Consider the following 19,128-nt stretch of genomic DNA (forward strand, 5'->3'; position numbering starts at 1 on the left):
TACTTGAGAATCACTGTGCCTGCTCCTTCCTGGTTGTTCTTTCCCGGCCTCAGTGGGTATGTTACTCCAGTGCTAATTGTCTCTCACCTGAACATTCAAGGGCAACGCTTTGCAGACCTATCAACAAGCAACACTGTTTTCCTCACAAGGCTGTTGAGAGGTTCAATCAAATTCACACATGCAAAGTGCCTACTTGGTCCCAAACAGGCATGTGGCATTCACAGTTCTCTGCCCCTTCCTTACAGAACATGGGTTACAATAAAAATAGCAAAGTTGATTATTTTTGCAGTGTGAGAGAGTTTTTCTGGCATTTATTTAAACTTCCCCAAACCAGAGTTGCTATAATATCCCCCTCCCCATTGCCACAGGAGAAGAACTGTTGTCATTTCTTTATTTTTCAGCCCTCTGTCACAGTGCACAAAACAAGCTGTGTAACAGGTTATTCAGTTATTATCTCTGCATTATAGGTATTCCCCCCACCCACCAATTTAGCAGTTTAGAACGACCGCTTCATTTTGCCCATATTTTGTATTTTGTGGGATAGAATTTCCAGCAGGGCTTGGCTTGGCCCCTCGTGCTTGAGGTCTCTCGTGTAGATGCCATGGTACTTCCGACATTGTTCCTGGAAATCTTAGCCAGATTCATCAGTGCGTTGGGTCCATTTTCTATTTCCCCATTGTTGCAGGCAATAGTTTTGCTAAACTTTCCACCAGCGCTTAATAATGGTACTCTTCTCTCCATCTTCGAATAACATTTTTCTCACTTTTCTTCAAGCCTCATCATCAGCCGTGAGGCCCCTCGGGGGCCGCTGACAGTCTTCTCAAGCCCTTCCAGTTGCCTGCTGCATGGTCCCAGAGGACAGTACCATATGGTGTGCGATTTTGATCTGTCAGCATCCCACTCTGACTACTGCTACCGTTGTGTAACAGATAACCCCAAATCTTAGCAGCTTAAAAACATTTTTTTATTTTGCTTGTGATTTTGTTGGTCAGGAATTTATAACGGGCTTAGCTGGCAGTCATTGCTTGGGGCCCTCATGAGCTCATACGCAGATGCTGGCTGGGGTCATCTGGGGGTTCTACCGGGATGGATGTCCGAGATGATTCACTCTGCGAGGCTGGCAGTCAGTGCTGGCTGCTGGCTGGGAGCTCACCTGGAATTGTTGAATACAGGGCCTACACACAGCTTCTCCAGCAGGGCAGCCTCAGAAAAGCCGGACTTCTTCCTTGGTGACTGACTTCCCCTGAGCAGCTGCCTCCAGAGAATCAGACAGAAGCTGCATGGACTTTTATGACCCAGCCCTGGAAATTACATAATGGCTTATCTTCCATTCTCTATCCGTGGACGTGGTCACAGCTCGCCCAGGTTCAGGGGGTGGAGGCCCTGAGCCTACCTCTTGATGGGGGGAGGGGAGGGGGGGTGGCAAGAACACATTTTTGAAGACCAAGTGGGATGGGAGATACTGTTTCAGCAAATTGGAAAATTCCATCTTCCACATAAGCTGCTGATAATGTCCTGGGACATCATCATCTCTGGACAGTGTAAAGTCTCATAATCAGAAATCCATCTCTTTCTAACAGCAAAATAGTGAACTTTGGGGAGTCCTGAGCAAGCCCACAGGAGGCACCATTCTTGGCTCCAACCTTCCTGACGATCCTGGGGTAGCGAGGGTCGTGCCGTGCACTCTGAGCCTCAGCAAGGGACACAGTCCCTCGCTCACTGATCCAGCCAGCCAGCCAACACACGTGAGCACCCACGATGCGCCAGGGGCGGGGGTACCAGCAGTAATGTGCAAAGGCCTCGTCCTGCTCCCACTCTGGTGGGAGATACGATCATCACTGAGAGAATCACACAAGGAACCGGAGGGTGGCAGCCACGACGGAAGCTCTGCGGGGGCAGCAGGAGGGGGCGTCCACCTGGGCTCCCGGGAAAGGTTTTCCTGAGGAACCGAGGACGCAGCTGCAATCCGAGGAATGAACCCAGTTCACCCTGGAGAAGGGGAAAGAGCGCATTCCAGGCCAAGGGTCCCACATGAGAAAGACAAGTGTTCGGGACTGAGGAAAAGCCTCGAGGGGAGCCTGAAGCGGGGCTGTAATTCAGTGACAGACTTGGTGAGGGTGGAGGTTGGGGTGGATTCTAACGAAATCACGGTATAAAACTGATAGGACTTGGTGATGGAGGGGCAGGAGTTATCTACTGCTGCATCACAAAACCGTAGCAAGCCACACCCACCTATTATACCCCGGTTTCTACAGGCCAGGAGGACGGGCACAACAGAGTCCCCTGCGAGGCTGCAATCGAGGGGCTGGCCGGGCCTGAGGATTCCTCTGAGGCTGGACTGGGAAGGGTCCACTTCCGAGCTCACCCGGCTGTTGGCAGGATTCATTTCCTTGTGGGTTCTTGGATCGAAGGCCTCAGTGCCCTCCCCAATGTCCGCTGGAAGCAGCCCTCAGCTCCTTTCTGTGGTCCTCTCCGTACTGCCAACTCACAACATGCCTGCCAACCTGCTTTTTCAAAGCCAGCGAAGGACACAGAGAATCCCAGCAGGATGGGACGCAAACCCATGTGAAGGAATCACATGCACATAATCACATACATCCCGACACTCTCACTAGACCCTTGGCCACAGCAAGTCCCAGGCCCTGACCACACTCGAAGCACGAGAGCTGACTGCTAGGAGATGGGATCTTAGAGGCTGTCTCCAGAGAGGGGTTCTGCCGTAGGAACACAGAGGGGTGTCAGCCCTGGAAGGAGAGCAGATTGAAGGGGATAGGGTGGGGAGTAGAGAAAGTTATTTCAGTTGGGACGTGTTGAGTATGAAGTACTTTTGAGACATCCAGAGATACCACATGGATACCTATGTGACCATGTGGACCCGGAAGTGGTAGGAAATATAAATTAGCGAATCATGTTCAGATGAATGGTGGTAACTCAAACCAAGGGTGGATGAGATTGCCCAGAGAGGGAATATGGAATGAGAGGACCCAGGATCAAGTCTTAAAGAATTCGGTCAGTTAATAGCTGTTCAGAAACAGCCGAGCCTGGAAAGGACACAGAGAGAGAGCAGCCGGAGGGCAGAAGTAGACCCAGGAGAGTAATGTATCCACAAACCAAAGGACAAGAGAAGCGAATCGTGTCAGTCCTGCAGGGATTCAGGTACGGTGAGGATCAGAAAGATCAGGAACACTTAGCAGTAGAGTGGGGAGTCCCTGGGGAGCTTAGCGGGCGCTGTTGGGAGGTGAGGAGGTCGAGCTGGGTCCGGTGGGCTGAGTTGAGGAGCAGCCGAGCTGAGGAAGCAGCGCTGGTTGGTATGGTTACCGCTTCTGCCGTGGGAAGAGGCAGTTCACCTGCTGGGCCTGAGGAGCCGGGGGTCAGGGAGATGAGAGGCACGAGGGCTGGAGGGGCCGCCGGTGTCCTAAAGCCGGAGACCACCAGACCCATCTCGGGTAGGAGGGGCTGGTTTATTACCCATCCAGCAAGGAGACCCCTGCCACGGGGAAAGCGCAGGGACGGTGGGGAGACCCGGGTTGCGCTGGTGGAAGCGGGCTTGGCTTTGCTGGGATCACGTCCGCAAGAGGCAACTCCTTGCCTGATGTCCTAGGAGGTCTTACCTAGGTGGCAGGACTAGACAAGGGCGAACCTTGCAACCGGTAAAGCAGGAGCAGTTGCTGTTAGTAGCCAAGACAGATAGATGTTTGGTCACTTTTGTGGCTTAGACTATGTTCGTGTTTTTTTCTGTGTTTTACACGATGGGGCCTCGTTTTGTCCCATTTCCAGAGCCCGATGTCCAGAGCGCTGCACATGCAGCAGAACATCAGGCTGGCCGTGCGTGCCGCCGGGCGGGTCCAGCAGACAGCTCGGGCCGCCTCTCGCACCCTGCGCCGCCGGGGCTTCGTCCCGCCGCACCGGCCGGCGCCGCCATGCCTCGGGGTCTCAACATCCAGAACGGGGCAGGAAGCGAGGCCTGCGTGGCGGCGTGAGGGCGGGCGACGGCACGGGTGTGAAAAGCTCCACGGAGCCCCCCCGGGCACGACGGCTACCTAGAGTTGCCCGCGAGCTCAGCCATCGTCCCCACACCGGCCCTCTGGGAACCGGGCGCCCCTGCGTACGCGGGGAACATGGCGGCGCGGCATACACTCCGGGGATTCGTGCGCGAGAGCGCGACCCGCGACGCGGACACCAACGCGCGTGCGCGCGGCGCCGAGCCGCCGCTTCACTGCCCCGCCCCTCCCGCGCGTAGGACTCTGGGGCGGCCAGGGCAAGCCGCGCGCCGATTGGTGGCTTTCCGGGCCCGCCTTCAGGTGATTGACGGCGTCCGGGCCGCCGCCGCCCCGCTGCTTACCCGCTGCCGCCGTCGCCACCGCTGCCGCCGCCGCCGGCTGTGGAGCCCGCCGCCGCCGCCGCCGCCCACCTCCGCCATGGACCTGTTCGGGGACCTGCCCGAGCCCGAGCGCTCGCCGCGCCCAGCTGCCGGTAAGCGGTGGCCGCCCAGCTGAGGGCAGGACCGCGGCGGCTGGGAGGCCGCGGCGCCTGAGGCGGCGGTGGGCGGGCGAGTGCGGCCTCCGGGCCCGGCGACTCCGGGAGCCCCGGAGGCCTCCGCCATTTTCGCTGCGCGGGAGGAAGGACGCGCTCTCGGCGGCGGGCCGGGGGCAGCGCGCGGCTGCCACGCCTTTTGTGTGCGGCCCGCATGTGTCGGGGCGGCGGCCGGGTCGCCCGGAGTCCGCGCGCAGCGAGCGGCCCTCCGGGGCGCGACATCCAGGCCCCGCGCCCGCCGCCGCGCTGCCGCTCTGCGGCCTGCGTTCAAATCACTTCTCCCGGGAGCGAGGTTATTCCCGGCGGGCCGCGAGCGCAGGGTTTTGGTTTGCTTTGTTTTTACCCCAGTAATGGAAGCGAGCGCCAACTTGACGCGTCGTGGGGGTGAAGCCCGGAGAGAGCCTTCCGTCTCTGGGCTCCCAGGGTCCCGGGGTTCACCGTGCGCCCCTGCCCTTCCCGGTGCCCGTCCCGCGGGCTGTGGCCGAGCTCCGCGCGCCCGCACTTGGACCCTCAGGCCTTGGTAGCGCTGCCCCGCCGTCGGGCCGTGACCGCAGGTTTAATTCGGCGAGACTTCCTGATTCACGTGCAAGACATTAGGCTGGAGGCTGTAGTTTGGGACTTTAGTCTAAGCCTAACGGTGGCAGAGAAACTGGAAAACTTTAAAAACAAATTCAGACTTACAGGCTCACCTCACTCCCACCAAATCGAAAAGTCTGGGAATAAGGTCCTTCTCAGTGTTAGGAAAACCCCAGAGGACCTCGGCTGGCCGTCCCTGCGGGTTCTGGAGACCAGGGTCGAGGATCCGCTCTCCCGGGGAACCAACCCCTCGGCGAGAGCAGCCTTTGCTGTCAGAGGGCATGACTCCGGGTGCAGGTGCTTATGACGACCGCTGGCAAAAGTTAATGACCGGGAAATGGGAAATGCCCAGTGCCTGGAGGCGGGTGTCTGTAGTCGTCCAGAGGAAGCGGGGAAGGAGGTGGTGCTGGAATCGGGTCTCCGAAGGCGGTTAGACTTGTGATCTGCAGAGATTCTAGGCAAGGGCGGGATGTGGGGGAACCGTTCTCCAGTTTGCCTGAGAACAGCGGCGTGGGGGAGTGGTGCAGCTTGCGGCTCCTAAAGGGCTCGTGCTGCCCTCCGCAAGGCCTGGGTTCTGCCTTGGCACGTGGGAAAGGCCCGGCCAGTCTTTATCGGCCATTATTCCCAGTAATGGCACCGGTACCCTTCCCCACTGACCATTCTAGTGGTACAGAAGCATCCAGATAACTGTGTGCTCTACCTGGCTATTCGTTTTCTAGATTATTCTAGTTGTGCATAAAAACTTCAGCTTTGTGTATGCAAGTCTTTACTCTGTTGATGGAGTGTAACTTCTGACTGAATGTGCTTGGGACGGAGTTTGGATTTGCAGATGTGCCTGTAAGCTTGTATTAAAAAAAAATCTCTATAACTTTTTACCCGAAATTAATTTGGGTCTCCTTGGGGAAGACACCCTTGAGGTGATAGGAAACCTGACAACTCTTCAAGTCTTACAAGTTGGCACTTGGTAGCCTGTCGCCAAATACAGTGGGGTGGACATACCCAACCGTGGCTGAGATGCCGGGACCACAGAGGGGTCGCATGGTGTTTAAACCCTGCTTCCCTGGAGAGTGGATTTGTGAACTGCTCCCTGCCTGAGGGGAGTCTACTGACTGTCAGGTCTTGCTTGGCTGAATGTATTTTTAAAATAGCTTTTAAACAAAGCGTGCTTTCTTAATTTCTCCACAGGAAGCTGAGAAGGATTACTTAAAGTGAGTGACAGAATTGGGATCCAAAGTTATCTTGACAGGCAGTTAGACTCAATGAGGTGAAGTTTAACAGGTTAAAAAAATCATTTGAACAAGAACAGAATCTAATTTCACGACCTTGTGGAAATAATGCGATTTTTGAAAAATTAATTTAAGTGCCATACATTATTTTGGAAAATTGATGGTATTAATTGATAAAATTAAAAATCAGTAAATGAAGGGAACATAAGGTTGGTTTCATAAAGTAGATGGAAAGATGAGGCACAACTGTGCCATCATGCCCCTCACACATGATGTGTGGGTGCCAGAGATTTCTGAACTAATGCAGGGAACAGTAAGAGACCTAGTCATTTTCATAATCCCTGAAAAAAGTTGTTCCAGGAGTGGGATCAGAGTGGTTTCAGGTCCCAACTCTGCTCTTCACTGTATCCTCCTTAGCTGTTCCTGCATCTGTGAAGTAGTAAGCGTGCTGCCCCTTACCCATAGTGTAGGGACTGTAGTGAGCATTCCATGTACAGTGCTTCCTTCAGGGTGGGCACGTGGTCAGTGCTTAGCTGCGAGTACATGAGCCAGTAACTTAACAGCTGTTTAAAAGAGAAGAAAATGCACTCTTAAACAGATTCTGTGAAAACACTTAAGTGTCCAAAGGGAAGAATTACCACACTGCTCAGATAACATATTTTGTTCAGTTCTTTGATTTTTGTTTTAAACATATCATCTAAAATTCCTACCTCCAAGCCTCTCTTCATGTCCTGAAGACATTTGTAGAAAGAATGCATTAAACATCAGATTTTAGCCCAAATAAGTATTCAAGTTTGTGTATGTATAGTTTACCTAAAAGAGGAAGTATGTTCATGAGACAGGAATGGAACTTCTCTCATACTCATAAAAGTGGTGACTTGATGTCTTTAAGATGGGCAGTTTATTATATATGGTAATCCAAACAAGGTTGAGGTATTCTGGTTTAAAGTTGTTTCAGCCCCAACTTGGTTTTGGTTCTATAGGGTGGTTCTTTCATTTATTAGGTTGCTACACAAGTATACTTCAAATGCTGTCAGGAACTAAATAAATATTGCTTGGCAGGCCATATTCAAAATACGAATTTTTTAAAAATTAGAGCTTTAAATATAAAAGACTAAGATACTAGAAAAATTAGACGTAAAATTTCAGGGTTAATCAAGAAAAAACTCAAATTATAGAAAATATAAATGTATTTAACTAGTGTAAAAACAAAAATTTCTGCAGGACAAAAATCACAAAAGCAAAAGACAAACAGAAAAAGCTATTGCAGTACACATTACTATACCAGAGAAGTGTGAGGCTCATACAGATCAGTAAGAAAAAGATACCCCATGTCAGAAAAATTCTCTGGATGTATCTGACAGTTTCTAGAAGAAATGCCAGTGGCCCATCAATCCATGTTCAACTCCCTCAACCACTGTGGAAGGATAGCAGGTCCCTGATGTACCAGGCTGCTCGCCTAGGCTGCTCACAGTCACATCGAGAACTGGCAACATGGTGAGGATGTAGCGAAATGGACATTCCCATAGTGTGTTGGGAGAAGGAACCACAATTTTTTGGGAGCATGTTTGGCATCTGTCAAATTTAACTGCACATACTTTTTGACCAACAGTTTAGCAGATTAAGAAAGGATATATATCTAAGGTTGTTTATCATGATGGTGTCACATGAAGAGCCGCAATCAGCCTGCATGCCCATCAGTGAGTGGCAGCCCTTCCCAAGTCCCAAGTAGAATAGTAAGCAGCTATTGGAAAGAAAAATTAGGCCCAGATGTGCTGACCTTGAACATGCACTGATGGCTTATGTGAGCAGTGAATACAGAGTATTGAGTACAGTATGCTTCTATCTTTTAACAATTAAAATGCACCTATACAAGTACATCAACATAAAGGAAAGTAGAACAAACACACTCAACTGCTGCTGTGGTGGGGGACTGCTGGGGAGGCCAGGCTGTATTTTTATACTTGTGCTGTGTTTGGAAAACATGTATTTTGTTTGTGGTTGAAAAGGAAATTCAGGAATAAAAGACTGGTTAGACAAAATATTTTATCTTTTTATTGTTTTCTTGTATGTACTCTTATGATAAACCCAAGAGTGTTTTTCTCAGCATGGAATATGACTATCAGTAGACTCAGCTTCAGAATGTAGATAACTGGAAAAAAAATCTTAGGAGAGATTAGCTGTAATGAAAAACTGTCTTGTTTCATTACAGATTAGCTGTAATGAAAAACTTTTTACAAAAAAAGTATTTGCCTTTAGGGTAATCCTGGGGGGGAAGAATTCAGAGGAACTTCTTCCAAAGTTTTGGGTCAAGGTCACACTTTGTCCAATGATTGCAATCCCAGGTAGTTTGAATTACTCTTTATCCAAAATTGTATTCTGGCCAGTCAAAAGTTCCCTTTATAGCATCTGTGACCTACAGATTTTTAAGAGTCCAGATGCAACATACTCCAAGTTTGATCCTCTTGATGATGCAAAGGGTTCCAGAGATCTTACAGGTAAGATCTTCATGGAGTGGTTGTAAGGGTTAAATGAAATGGTCCATATGAGATTCCTAGAATGGTGCCAGGCCAGCATATGGACGCCATGTACCACCCCACCAAGAGCAGGGACTGGAAAACCAGAGTGCTTGGCTTGGAACCCCCCACTCCTCACTGGCCCTCTCGGGTAGTTTTTTAACCTAAGTGCCTCAGATTCCTCATCTGTAAGTAACAGTAATAATAGCACCTACCTCATAAGATTGTTGTAAGGATTAAATGCATTAAATATGTAGAGCACTAGGAAAGCCTGGCAAGCAGTAAATGTTACTTTTATTTTTATAAGCCATTCTCAGTTATGGCCAACAAAAACGTGAGATGATCTCCTTGTGTTTAATGGAAATAACAACGCATAGAATGCCAGAGTGAGAAAGGAAGAAGAAGAGGCTCATTCCATTCTGCCCCAGGAGCTAGGCCACTCACTGAGGTGGTGCTCAGTTTGGGGCACTTAAGACAGCTTTGGAGCCAAGGAGGTGGCCAGGCAGTGCTAAGCTGGAATCGTGGGGAATGCTTGCAAGAACTGCAAACGTGTTACTTGGGTAAAGAGAAGACATTCCCCGTTGGACATCAGCACTGGGAAGACCTGATTTTGATTTTACTTCAGAAGTTAAAATCTGACCTGGCACAAGTGGAAGGGTTGGTTGCTCTTCAGGTTGGCCTCCCCCCTGCAGTGTTCCCTCTCCCAAGGTACCCGGCTCTCTGACTCCGTGGACTGCAGCACGTTTGTTGCGGATCATCCCATGCCATTTGAGTCTCTTAGGACAATGGGCATTTTGATGATTAGACCCAGTGCAATTTGGGCTCCCCTTGCAGTGGTCTGCTAGAATATTAGGGATTCTTGTAGAAGGATTAATAATACACTGAGTAAGTGGTTATCCAAAATGCCTTTTAATGTCCCATGAATACAGGTTTTTGAATACTTTCTATAGAGTCTTTGTCATACTTGTGTGAAAAATTAAAGTATTTGCCTTTAGGGTAATCCTGGGGGGTAAGAATATAGTTTAATGAAATAGATGTTTACTATTTGTATTGGGGTATAAAGCAGAGGAGTTATTTTTTGTTGAATCGGGGATTTTTCAGGTATTTAAGGTTCTTCTGACCTAAAGATGCCTGAAGAAATTTCCTTCTTGGAGTTAATAAATTTTAATTCAAGTTTTTGCATTTAAAAGAGAACTGATAACCAGCTCATTTCTACATAGAGGCACAAAGACTTATGGATGAGCCTTTTGGAGCTTGCGAGTGAATTGTATTTAAATGATTCTGTTCCTGTATGTGACCTTGTGAACAAGAGGTGGGACAGTGTGTGGGATCTCCTGGGATGTGAGTGCCCAGACCTTCATCTTCAGCCCTGTGTTCACCCCCACGTTCCTGTGCGAGTTCATCCAATTGCTGAACTGGGAATCGGAGGGGAAAGCTGGAGAATGAGGAATGGTGGTGACATTTTATGTGGGAAGGGATAATTGAATATAAAACATTTAAGACAAATACTTTCAGTGTGTGAATGTTCAGATTTTTAGATAAAAAATTTAACTTGAAAAACAAATCCTACCATTTGCAACAGCATGGATGGAGCTAGAGGGCATTACGCTCAGTGAAATAAGTCAGGCAGAGAAAGACAACTACCAAATGATTTCCCTCATTTGTGGAGTATAACAACGATGCAAAACTGAAGGAACAAAACAGTAGCAGACTCACAGACTCCAAGAAGGCACTAGTGGGTTACCAAAGGGGAGGGGTGGGGAAGGGCAGGTGGGGAGGGAGGGAGAAGGGGATTGTGGAGTATCATGATTGGTGCACGTGATGTGTGTGGGGTCACAAGAAAGACAGTGTAGCTCAGAGAAGACAAATAGGGACTCTGTGGCATTTTACTACACTGATGGACAGTGACTGCAGTGGGGTATGGAGGGGACTCGATAATAAGGGTGAATGTAATAACCAAATTTTTTCTTGTGAAACTGTCATAAGAGTGTATATCAATGATACCTTAATAAAAAAATAAGATAAAATAAAAGCCTAAAAAAATTAGCTTAAAAAAAGGTTTATTTTGGAGTATCTGAAATTCCTACTTTTCCCCATAGATACTTAACTGAATTGGGTGCTGTGATGGGGATGCCAAGTTAACTCAGATGTGCTTTCCTGGCCTCTCACAATCTCTGCTCCTTTGCTTGAGATTCTGCTTGGTGGTTAATTCAGAATGCAATCAAAACAGGATTTTTTAAGAGTCTTATCTCTGAAGTTCTGTCTTGAGGCACCAAATTACTGTTTTCTTCCTGTAGAATAAGTTTGTTTCTTCCCAGGACTCACTTTTAAAGAAAGATTTTTAAATGTTTTTTGCTTTCAATAGTGAAATTGTCAAGAAAAATATTTATTTTTCTCAGAATACCCAGTGGCCCTTAAAATACCTGTTGGGTCTCTTTCATTCTGTTTATGTTGACTGTAATTGTTGGAAGCAAATGACCGTATTAAATAGCTGTCAGTAAAATACTTTTAAAAGTAAATATTGTCCGACAGAGAGGAGGAAATTGACTTTAGTGGCAAACTTGTCTCAACAGGTGTCCCCTTTTGAAAACCCACCCTGGCTGCTGACCGCATGCTCTCTAAGCATGTGTTCTGTGTTTTAGGGAATGAGGAAGCTCAGAGAGGACCTCTGCTCTTCGACGACCTCCCTCCCGCCAGCAGTACTGACTCAGGTACAGTCTCCAGGCTCTCCCAGGTGTGTGTCAACGCGTCATCCTGGGATTGTAGTTGTCTCAATCTTTTTCCCTTTCCCCCATTTTCAACACGCAGATGTTTTAGGTGTTGGACTGTCTTAAGTTTTGAATCCATGGCGTCAGGTAAGGCAGAAAAATCCGCTAGTCACTAGCCCTGAGAAGCTGCGTAAAAGTGTTGAGCAGTTTTCTCTGGTTCATTTGAGTGTTTGTCTTAGTAGCTGGAATAAGCTTTAACTCTTAAAGGCAGGTTTTTGTTTCCTTTAAAATGATAAGACTTTAAAGCAAAATAGGTTCGAGACGTTATTTACCGAAGTATGAGTTACCACTGGACTGACACAAGAGTTCTGAGTTTGTTTCAAATGACCTGTGTAGGCGTCCTGGTGGGATGGATTCTGAGACTTAAGCCTCCTCCAGGGTGTGTGGCTCACCAAGTGTTCTGCTGTGTTTCAGGATCGGGGGGACCTTTGCTTTTTGATGATCTCCCACCAGCCAGCAGTGGCGATTCAGGTAAGTGGTAGGGAAAAGTCCAATGTGCTGAGGGAAGAAATACATAGTACTTTACTCTTAATGTAAATTTATTTATTTAAAGTTTCAACAGTGTTTAGAATGACATTAAATTGTGTAAGGCATAAAAGGTTTCTTAAAACTAAATAGGTACATCGGGTGGAAGCCAAAAGATAGGCCCATACTGCTACATCACTTTGTGGTGATTATCTTCTTCTTGGGGTTCGACCTATTGTAACTGACTTTAAGAATTAAGAGTTCAGTAAGTTACTTTGAACTTTGTTGTTACTGTTTTTTAAAAACGTGCGGACTGTGATTCTGGGTTTATGTTCCTGACAGACCTAAAGGTATCCAGCAAAAGTGTCTGAATATATGAAATACAGTTAAAATACTTTATATATCCCTGAACCCATATATTCGGATAAATACGTCTTCTGTCTTATGCCAGTTACTTAAGAATTTTGATCATTAAAAAGTGAAGTCTGAATGACACTGGTTTAGTGACTGGTACAGACATTTTCTTGAAGTCAAGACCTGAGTTAATTTCCAGTCAATTCTTACATATTCTCAGGATTCTGTTTATTGATATTATTTCATTTTCTTTAAGCCTCTTAACTTGGCTCTACCTGTTCTGTAAATGTTTTCCTTTTCCTTTTATGTCCCAATTAAGCAAGAGGGTTGAATAGAGCCGATTTCTTTAGGTTGTCATAATGGGGAATCTGTTTTTCCAACCCATGAGAACATCACGTGGAATTCCCTGGGGGTGGGAGTGGAGTAGGATGTGTGTTGTGGGGACAGTGGGGGTGCAGGCTGGTTCTCTTGTGGTATAAAAACCTTCAAATAGAAAACTTGCTGCTTTTCCAGTAGATTTTTTTTGTATTGTTAATTCATTACTATAAAATTACTGGAATTGCTCTAGAAAGTATGGATTAAATTAGTTCCTATATTTAGGAAAAGTATCACAGTCATCTTGCATAAGAATTCTCAAGTTTTTAGGGCTGTGAACCTACACCAAAAAATTACAACATTCTCATACAGTTTAGCCTAAAATCCTCCCAATAAAGACAATACTGTTAGTTATGATGAATTTAAATGTGTGCAAATAGGGCTCTTAACAGATTTAATTAAAGAAAGGGAGGTTCGACATAGCTATGTTGTAGTTAACCATAGTGCAAAAGACAAAAACAGAGATTTCAACACCACTGTTAACACGCTTGATTTTTTGGGGGGGATGCAGGGGGTGGATATAGAATCCACTTTGCATCCGCTTTTTGGATTTCTTGAGAAGAAATACTCTATATTTTTCTCTATTTACAAAAACTGACTACATTCGAGGCCATAAAGTAAGTCCCAATAAAGAATTGATTTTGAATACCACATTCTCTGACTACACTGTGATTCTGTTAGAAGTCAACAACAAAGGTTTAAAATGTGTATGTTCTGCAATTTAAAAGAAAGGAGGATTTTACATACATGTTGGGAAAACTGGAACATGCCCAGTAAGTGACAGGAGTCTGCTGGGAACATCTGCAAACCATTCTCAGTGAATTTGCCTGATTAGTATGTGTGGTGGGATGTCTGTACACTCTGTTGACGAAATCTGTCCTTTGTAAGTAATTGACTCTTCTTGAGGGCAGGGATTTTCATTGCCTTTTTCCTCACTACTGAGAAACATCTAACAGAGCAGTTGAATAAATGGTTGCATGCTTATTACCTAAATGCAGAGAGTACCTCGGCCACTATTACAACAGCAGCTGTCATCCAGTAGATAATTGGTGGACAGTGTACTGTCATAAATGCTTTATATACTTTGTCCCTGTCAGTTGTAAAACAGCCCTCTGAGATGACAGTATTCTCCGTGTTACGGATGAAGAAACTGAGGCTGTAAGGTTAAGTAACTTGTAAGGGCATATGTCTTAGATGGCAGAACCGGGATTTGAAATGACTTTTCCTGTTCTGTGATGTGTGCTCACTGCAAGTGCTCTCAGTGCTGGTTTTGAGTACACATTGAGCCCTCTACAAGTGGGAGCAGCTTCAGCAGCCCTTTTTTTGCCTTTGAGGATACATGAAGTTCTTGAAACCTGACGTTTACATCATACTAAGCCTTTTTTTTTGGCTCTTGTTACTTCTTTGAACTTGTTCAGGACCTGTCACTTTGCAGGTTTTAGACACTTGCTTATTTATATAAAAAGGGCCTGTAATATAAAATATCGTGTATGTGCTACAGCCCAAAAATGTGTGTTTTTACTCCTGAGCCCTATCTTGTAACCCCTCCCATGGCTGGTCTGAGCAGGGCCTGGATCTTTCTGAATTTGCAGTCTCCTGTGGTGGGCACCCAAGTCCTCTGCCCCACCCCTCTAGGTCTGACATACAATTTTGTCTTTCAGGGCTGGGATGGAGCCTGGTGTGCTAGGGACTCCCTAACATTCTACAGCTGTTTCTGTCTGGCTTTTACTTATCTCCAGGTTCTCTTGACACTTCGATGTCTCAGATGGTGAAGAATGAAGAGAAAGGAGCAAAGAGAAAAGCCCCTGAAGAAGAGAAGAACGGCAGCGAAGAGCTTGTGGAAAAGAAAGTTTGTAAAGGTTTTCACACAGTTTGAAAACAAATGTATTAGATTCATATTTTAAAACAACCCAGAGCAAAAGCAAGCTCCACTCTGATTTATGGTACTAGCTGCTTATGTCTGCATTTAAGAAGCAGGTAGGGTTCCCTTTCTACAAACAGATTACCTGCCGGTTTACTCTGGCTTCCTCTCTCTTTACTTTTATGTTTGTCTCTGACCCCACCTTTGGTCAGATAGGATGCCGACCCCCATCCCTCAAGGTTCACAAACCCGGGTAGTTTGATTTCTCCTCCAGTGAATGGTTAGCTTATTAAAAATGCCAGTTTCTTTCTGACTTCCTGTCTTTCACAGTCTCTTGACTGTCACTTTGAATTCTGTGATTAGCTCAGTAAGCAGCTTCCCAAGAGAGAGGCTGAGGCTGGAAAAAATGGTGGAAATTTGTAGTCAGCTTTGGAACTTGTCAAAGTTAGGGGAGAAGAAATGAAAAGTACCAACTGAAGAGAGAGCACAGTGGCTTTCTGTGTGCTGCACCAGACCACCCTGTTTTTTGCCCCAAACCATCTCAAATGAAAGCTGTAGGGTACCCAGGGAGGCACGCCAAAGGCCCTGCCCCAGCTCTGCTATAAAGACCTGTTCTTCAGCTTGGCTTCGGCCAAAGAGCATTCGGCCTACTAGCAACAGCACTTCAAAAGTGCTCATTTTATTATTTACGTGGCCCTAGTGTTTCAGCAAACAGCTTAAGTAGCTGGCCTGGCCATTAAACATAAGTAAGTCTCTTTGCCTACAGTAGACTCCTTTATCCTTTTTTCCCTCAGTTAAAGCAACTGATCGTACCATTTGCTCAAATTCTTCACCAGCCTCAAGCTTAAAAGGACATGTTTTCAGATGCCCAGCAGGGTGTTTGGGATAAATTCTACTTACTTGTTTCTCTAAACTAGGAATTTTTCTGCCTCATTAAATGACTGATGAGACTCGATTTGCATGTAATCCTTGCCCCTAGCCTAAATCCTACTCTGCAGATGACTGCACACCCCTTGCTGCCGTGCTCTGGCTTCATGCCGCCTTAAACTAAGCGCTTCTGTAGTAACTGGCTGTAGCTCTGTCTCCTCTCCACCGTTCAGCCTTTCAGATACTGGCCCTGCCTGGCAGTGGTCTGATTTTAGTTTAAATCTTGCAGCCAGGGCAATAGATGCCTTGAGAGGTACGGCTTAAGTGTTTGCACCTTTAGGACATTGCTGAGTAAAACAGCCAGAATCCCTCTATTTGCTCTGGGACCAGGGCTTCCTGAGGACAGGGCACAGTTTTGTATTGGCTTTTGTTCTCTTTTCCTTAGCCTCTTCAGTGATCTTTGGTTTGAAAGGCTATGTGGCCGAGCGGAAGGGTGAGCGGGAGGAGATGCAGGATGCCCACGTCATCCTGAATGACATCACCGAGGAATGTAGGCCCCTGTCATCCCTCATGTGAGTGTCCAAGCTGCAAGTCTGGTTGGCATAAATGTTTCCATTACGACTAGAGTTGTGGACCGTGTTCAGTTTGTATGCATCAGCAAGACTAACATATCACTTGAGCTCCTTGGTTCAATATCAGGGGTTCTTAGCTGGGTTGAGGCTTCCCAGCCCCCAATTTTTATTGTCATAATGGAGGAGTGTACTACTGGCATCTGGTGGTGGGGAGGCTCAGGGTGCTACTAAACATCTGTATGACACACAGGACAGCCCCACAGAGAGCTGTCCAGCCCAAAATATCTGCCATGCTGAAGTTGGGAAACCCTCCCAAATGGGAAATGAGTGTCTGTGTGGTGGGTCTTTGAAGGGTTCTATTCTTCAGTATCTGAAGAACTCCTAGCAGGGCGTATTCTTACTCTGTGCCCCAGAAGATAAGAGTTGGAAGCTACTAATTACAGCAGTGAGTGGTGATCAGGGGGAGCTAGTGCAGATAGGGCCCAGAAAGAGGACAAAAAAAACAAACTAAAGTGGAGCCATCTGTCAGGCTTGAAGGAAAAATTGAAGGAAAAGCGGCCAGAAGGTTAGGACATTGAGTTGGTCACTAACATGAATTGTATTTACATATATAATAGCGTGTGTATTATGTGATACATATGCCACCTAATTCCTATAATAACAAGTATATGCTGTGTTCATTAACTGACACCAGTTAGTCATACAGTGTGTTGGAAGCAGTGGCTTTTGTCCAGTTGATAGGGTCTAGTCGGGAGGAGCTGACAGCCCTGCAGAGTGCCAGCCACCTGCGGAAGCTACCGTCACACAGCTCCCTGCTGCTGCCCTGCTGCTGCTCACCAACATGCGAGGATGCCTTGGAGTTGGTTTTCACACAGGAAAGGGGCTTCTGCAGAGCTCCAGGGGGGCAGATCCTTCGGGGAGTGATGTAATTGGGAACACGAAACCGTACCTAGCAAATAGCATGCTGTCAGAGAACAGTTCTGAGTCACAGACCAGACTGAATTTACTGTCTCTTGGCTCATCGTGCCCCATATTGGAGAGGAATTCCAGAAAAAGTTAGCAAAAAGGCCGCTCTGCAGAGTAAATGCCATGTCTCATGGGCTCTTTTCCTCCTTTATTGAAACAGTTCATTATTTCATGCCATTTACTCCGTATGTATGAATTTTCTGGCCGAACTTGAAAGAAGGTAGGAATAAGATTGGTAAGAAAGGCTCCAAGAATTGGATACTGGCTAGAATTTGTGTACAGCTTAGGAGCTATCCTTGCTCTCATAGATACGTTTGACTGTCTTGTATTTATCTTGTGTGTTAGTGTTTAAATCTGGTTTCAGTAGAAAAACTGAATGTTAGTTTCAACTTCAGTGAAAAATCAAATTAACATCTTTATTTTTGAAAAAGTGGTAATTTTTAACTCTAAATTTAAAAATGCCATGAGAGTTACTTAAACGTTTGTCTTAGTTAATGTTGTAGCCTTTTTTTTTTCCATTTGTGAGACAGTGTGACTGGTGTCTTCCTCTGTCTTACTAATATTCACTCTTTGAAATAAAGTGTAGAAACTTCAGTGGAGAAGAGTAATCCTTGCTGTGAGAATCTCACTCACTCTCAGTTCATTCTTCCAGTACCCGGGTTTCATATTTTGCTGTTTTTGATGGACATGGAGGAATTCGAGCCTCAAAATTTGCTGCACAGAATTTGCATCAGAACTTAATCAGGAAGTTTCCTAAAGGTGAGACTGAGATATAAATCATGTTCATCTTCGTGTTTGCTGCATGTGAGAGTTCGTGAGTTATGTCATGTGAGCTTCAGCAAGGACTCATTGGTGACTTTGAGGAGCAGGGCTCTGAGGCAGCTGGGGCAGTGGCCAGGCAAGTGTGTCTGGTGTAGAACCACCATATGTCTGAGTGATCGCACCTCTCGTGACATGTCTTTGGGTACCAGTAAATGTTTTACCGTCACACTTGGGAGGCTGGTAAAACCAAATCCAAATGGCTCTCTGCCTAATAGGTGAGCAAATAAGAGATTGTTCTTGGTCATAAAACAAAAGTGACAGTGGGAGGAGGATGGCTTTCCTTCAAGAATTTGTTTTCTTGTGTTCCTTCTGTGACAGGAGATGTAATCAGTGTAGAGAAAACGGTGAAGAGATGCCTTTTGGACACTTTCAAGCACACTGATGAAGAGTTCCTTAAACAAGCTTCGAGCCAGTAAGTATAACCATGTGAAGAAGTATGAGTGGAGTGTGTGTGTGGTTTCCTAAATGGTATTAGGTCTCCTGATGTGCTTTAATACTAATGGTCACTGTCTGAAAAGTACCTTAGCACCTAGTAAGCTCTTAACAACTGGTAACTAAATCTGAAACAAGGAACAAAGCAGGTTGTCAAGGAAATGGTGCACTTTATAAGACTCTTCCCATTCAACTCTGGAAATCAGTGTCAAAGTGCATGTTGGTGGTGACTATATTTCTGATGTGTTTCTCCCCAGGAAGCCTGCCTGGAAAGATGGGTCCACTGCCACGTGCGTTCTGGCTGTAGACAACATTCTTTACATTGCCAACCTTGGAGATAGTCGGGTATGTGGCTTTGCAGCCACCCGCTTAGATAATAGCATGTTTTACGGGGGGAGAACCAATGTAGCAAGCACTTGTTGAACATGATTAAAATGACAATGGCTGGACCTGCAGTTTTTCTTCCAGTGGGTTCCCTGCAGGGGTTGGCTAGAGGGATTAAGTTGTAGGTAGGGGAGTAGCAGCTACACTTGAGGCAGTATGTTCTCTGGGGAAAGTCTGTTAACACTGTTTCCCTGTCTCCGTGATATTGTGTGTGTGTGTGTGTGTGTGTGTGTGTGTGTGTGTGTGTGTGTGTGTGTGTGTGTGTGTGTGTGTGTGTGTACTCTAGATAGTGCTGTGGGTTGGAATTTAATTGGTATGCAAGTAGCTTAAATATTCTTCAGCTTCATTTCTCTGACCTCAGACAGTAATAAATAAAAAATACTAACTTCTGCCTTTCAAAATCATGATGAT

The 19,128-nt window shown here is 46.4% G+C and overlaps 1 protein-coding gene and 1 long non-coding RNA gene across 5 annotated transcripts in view; one reads left to right on the forward strand and one right to left on the reverse strand.

Moving 5' to 3' along the window:
- Positions 1 to 942: 942 nt before the first annotated feature.
- Positions 943 to 4,046, reverse strand: LOC118920402 (uncharacterized). The gene is made up of 3 exons (XR_008998113.1): positions 3,641 to 4,046; positions 2,597 to 2,744; positions 943 to 2,504 (listed from the first exon to the last, which is right to left on the reverse strand). It is a non-coding gene; the product is annotated as an uncharacterized LOC118920402 (long non-coding RNA).
- A 256-nt stretch (positions 4,047 to 4,302) lies between these two features.
- The window catches only part of ILKAP (ILK associated serine/threonine phosphatase), a 30,247-nt gene continuing 15,421 nt past the window's right edge, over positions 4,303 to 19,128 (forward strand). The window contains exons 1-8 of one of the 4 annotated variants that reach the window (XM_057503374.1): positions 4,303 to 4,473; positions 11,494 to 11,562; positions 12,034 to 12,090; positions 14,553 to 14,672; positions 15,987 to 16,113; positions 17,732 to 17,838; positions 18,220 to 18,313; positions 18,591 to 18,678. In XM_057503374.1, the coding sequence (XP_057359357.1) occupies positions 4,419 to 4,473; positions 11,494 to 11,562; positions 12,034 to 12,090; positions 14,553 to 14,672; positions 15,987 to 16,113; positions 17,732 to 17,838; positions 18,220 to 18,313; positions 18,591 to 18,678 (717 nt within the window). In that variant the 5' untranslated portion in view covers positions 4,303 to 4,418. Of the gene's footprint in view, positions 4,474 to 11,493; positions 11,586 to 12,033; positions 12,091 to 14,552; positions 14,673 to 15,986; positions 16,114 to 17,731; positions 17,839 to 18,219; positions 18,314 to 18,590; positions 18,679 to 19,128 lie in introns of those variants that run through there. The other 3 variants (XM_057503373.1, XM_036901164.2, XM_036901168.2) reach the window with 3 other exon arrangements.

Source organism: Manis pentadactyla, chromosome 6 (genome assembly GCF_030020395.1).
Source record: "Manis pentadactyla isolate mManPen7 chromosome 6, mManPen7.hap1, whole genome shotgun sequence".
Classification (NCBI taxonomy): Eukaryota; Metazoa; Chordata; class Mammalia; order Pholidota; family Manidae; genus Manis; species Manis pentadactyla.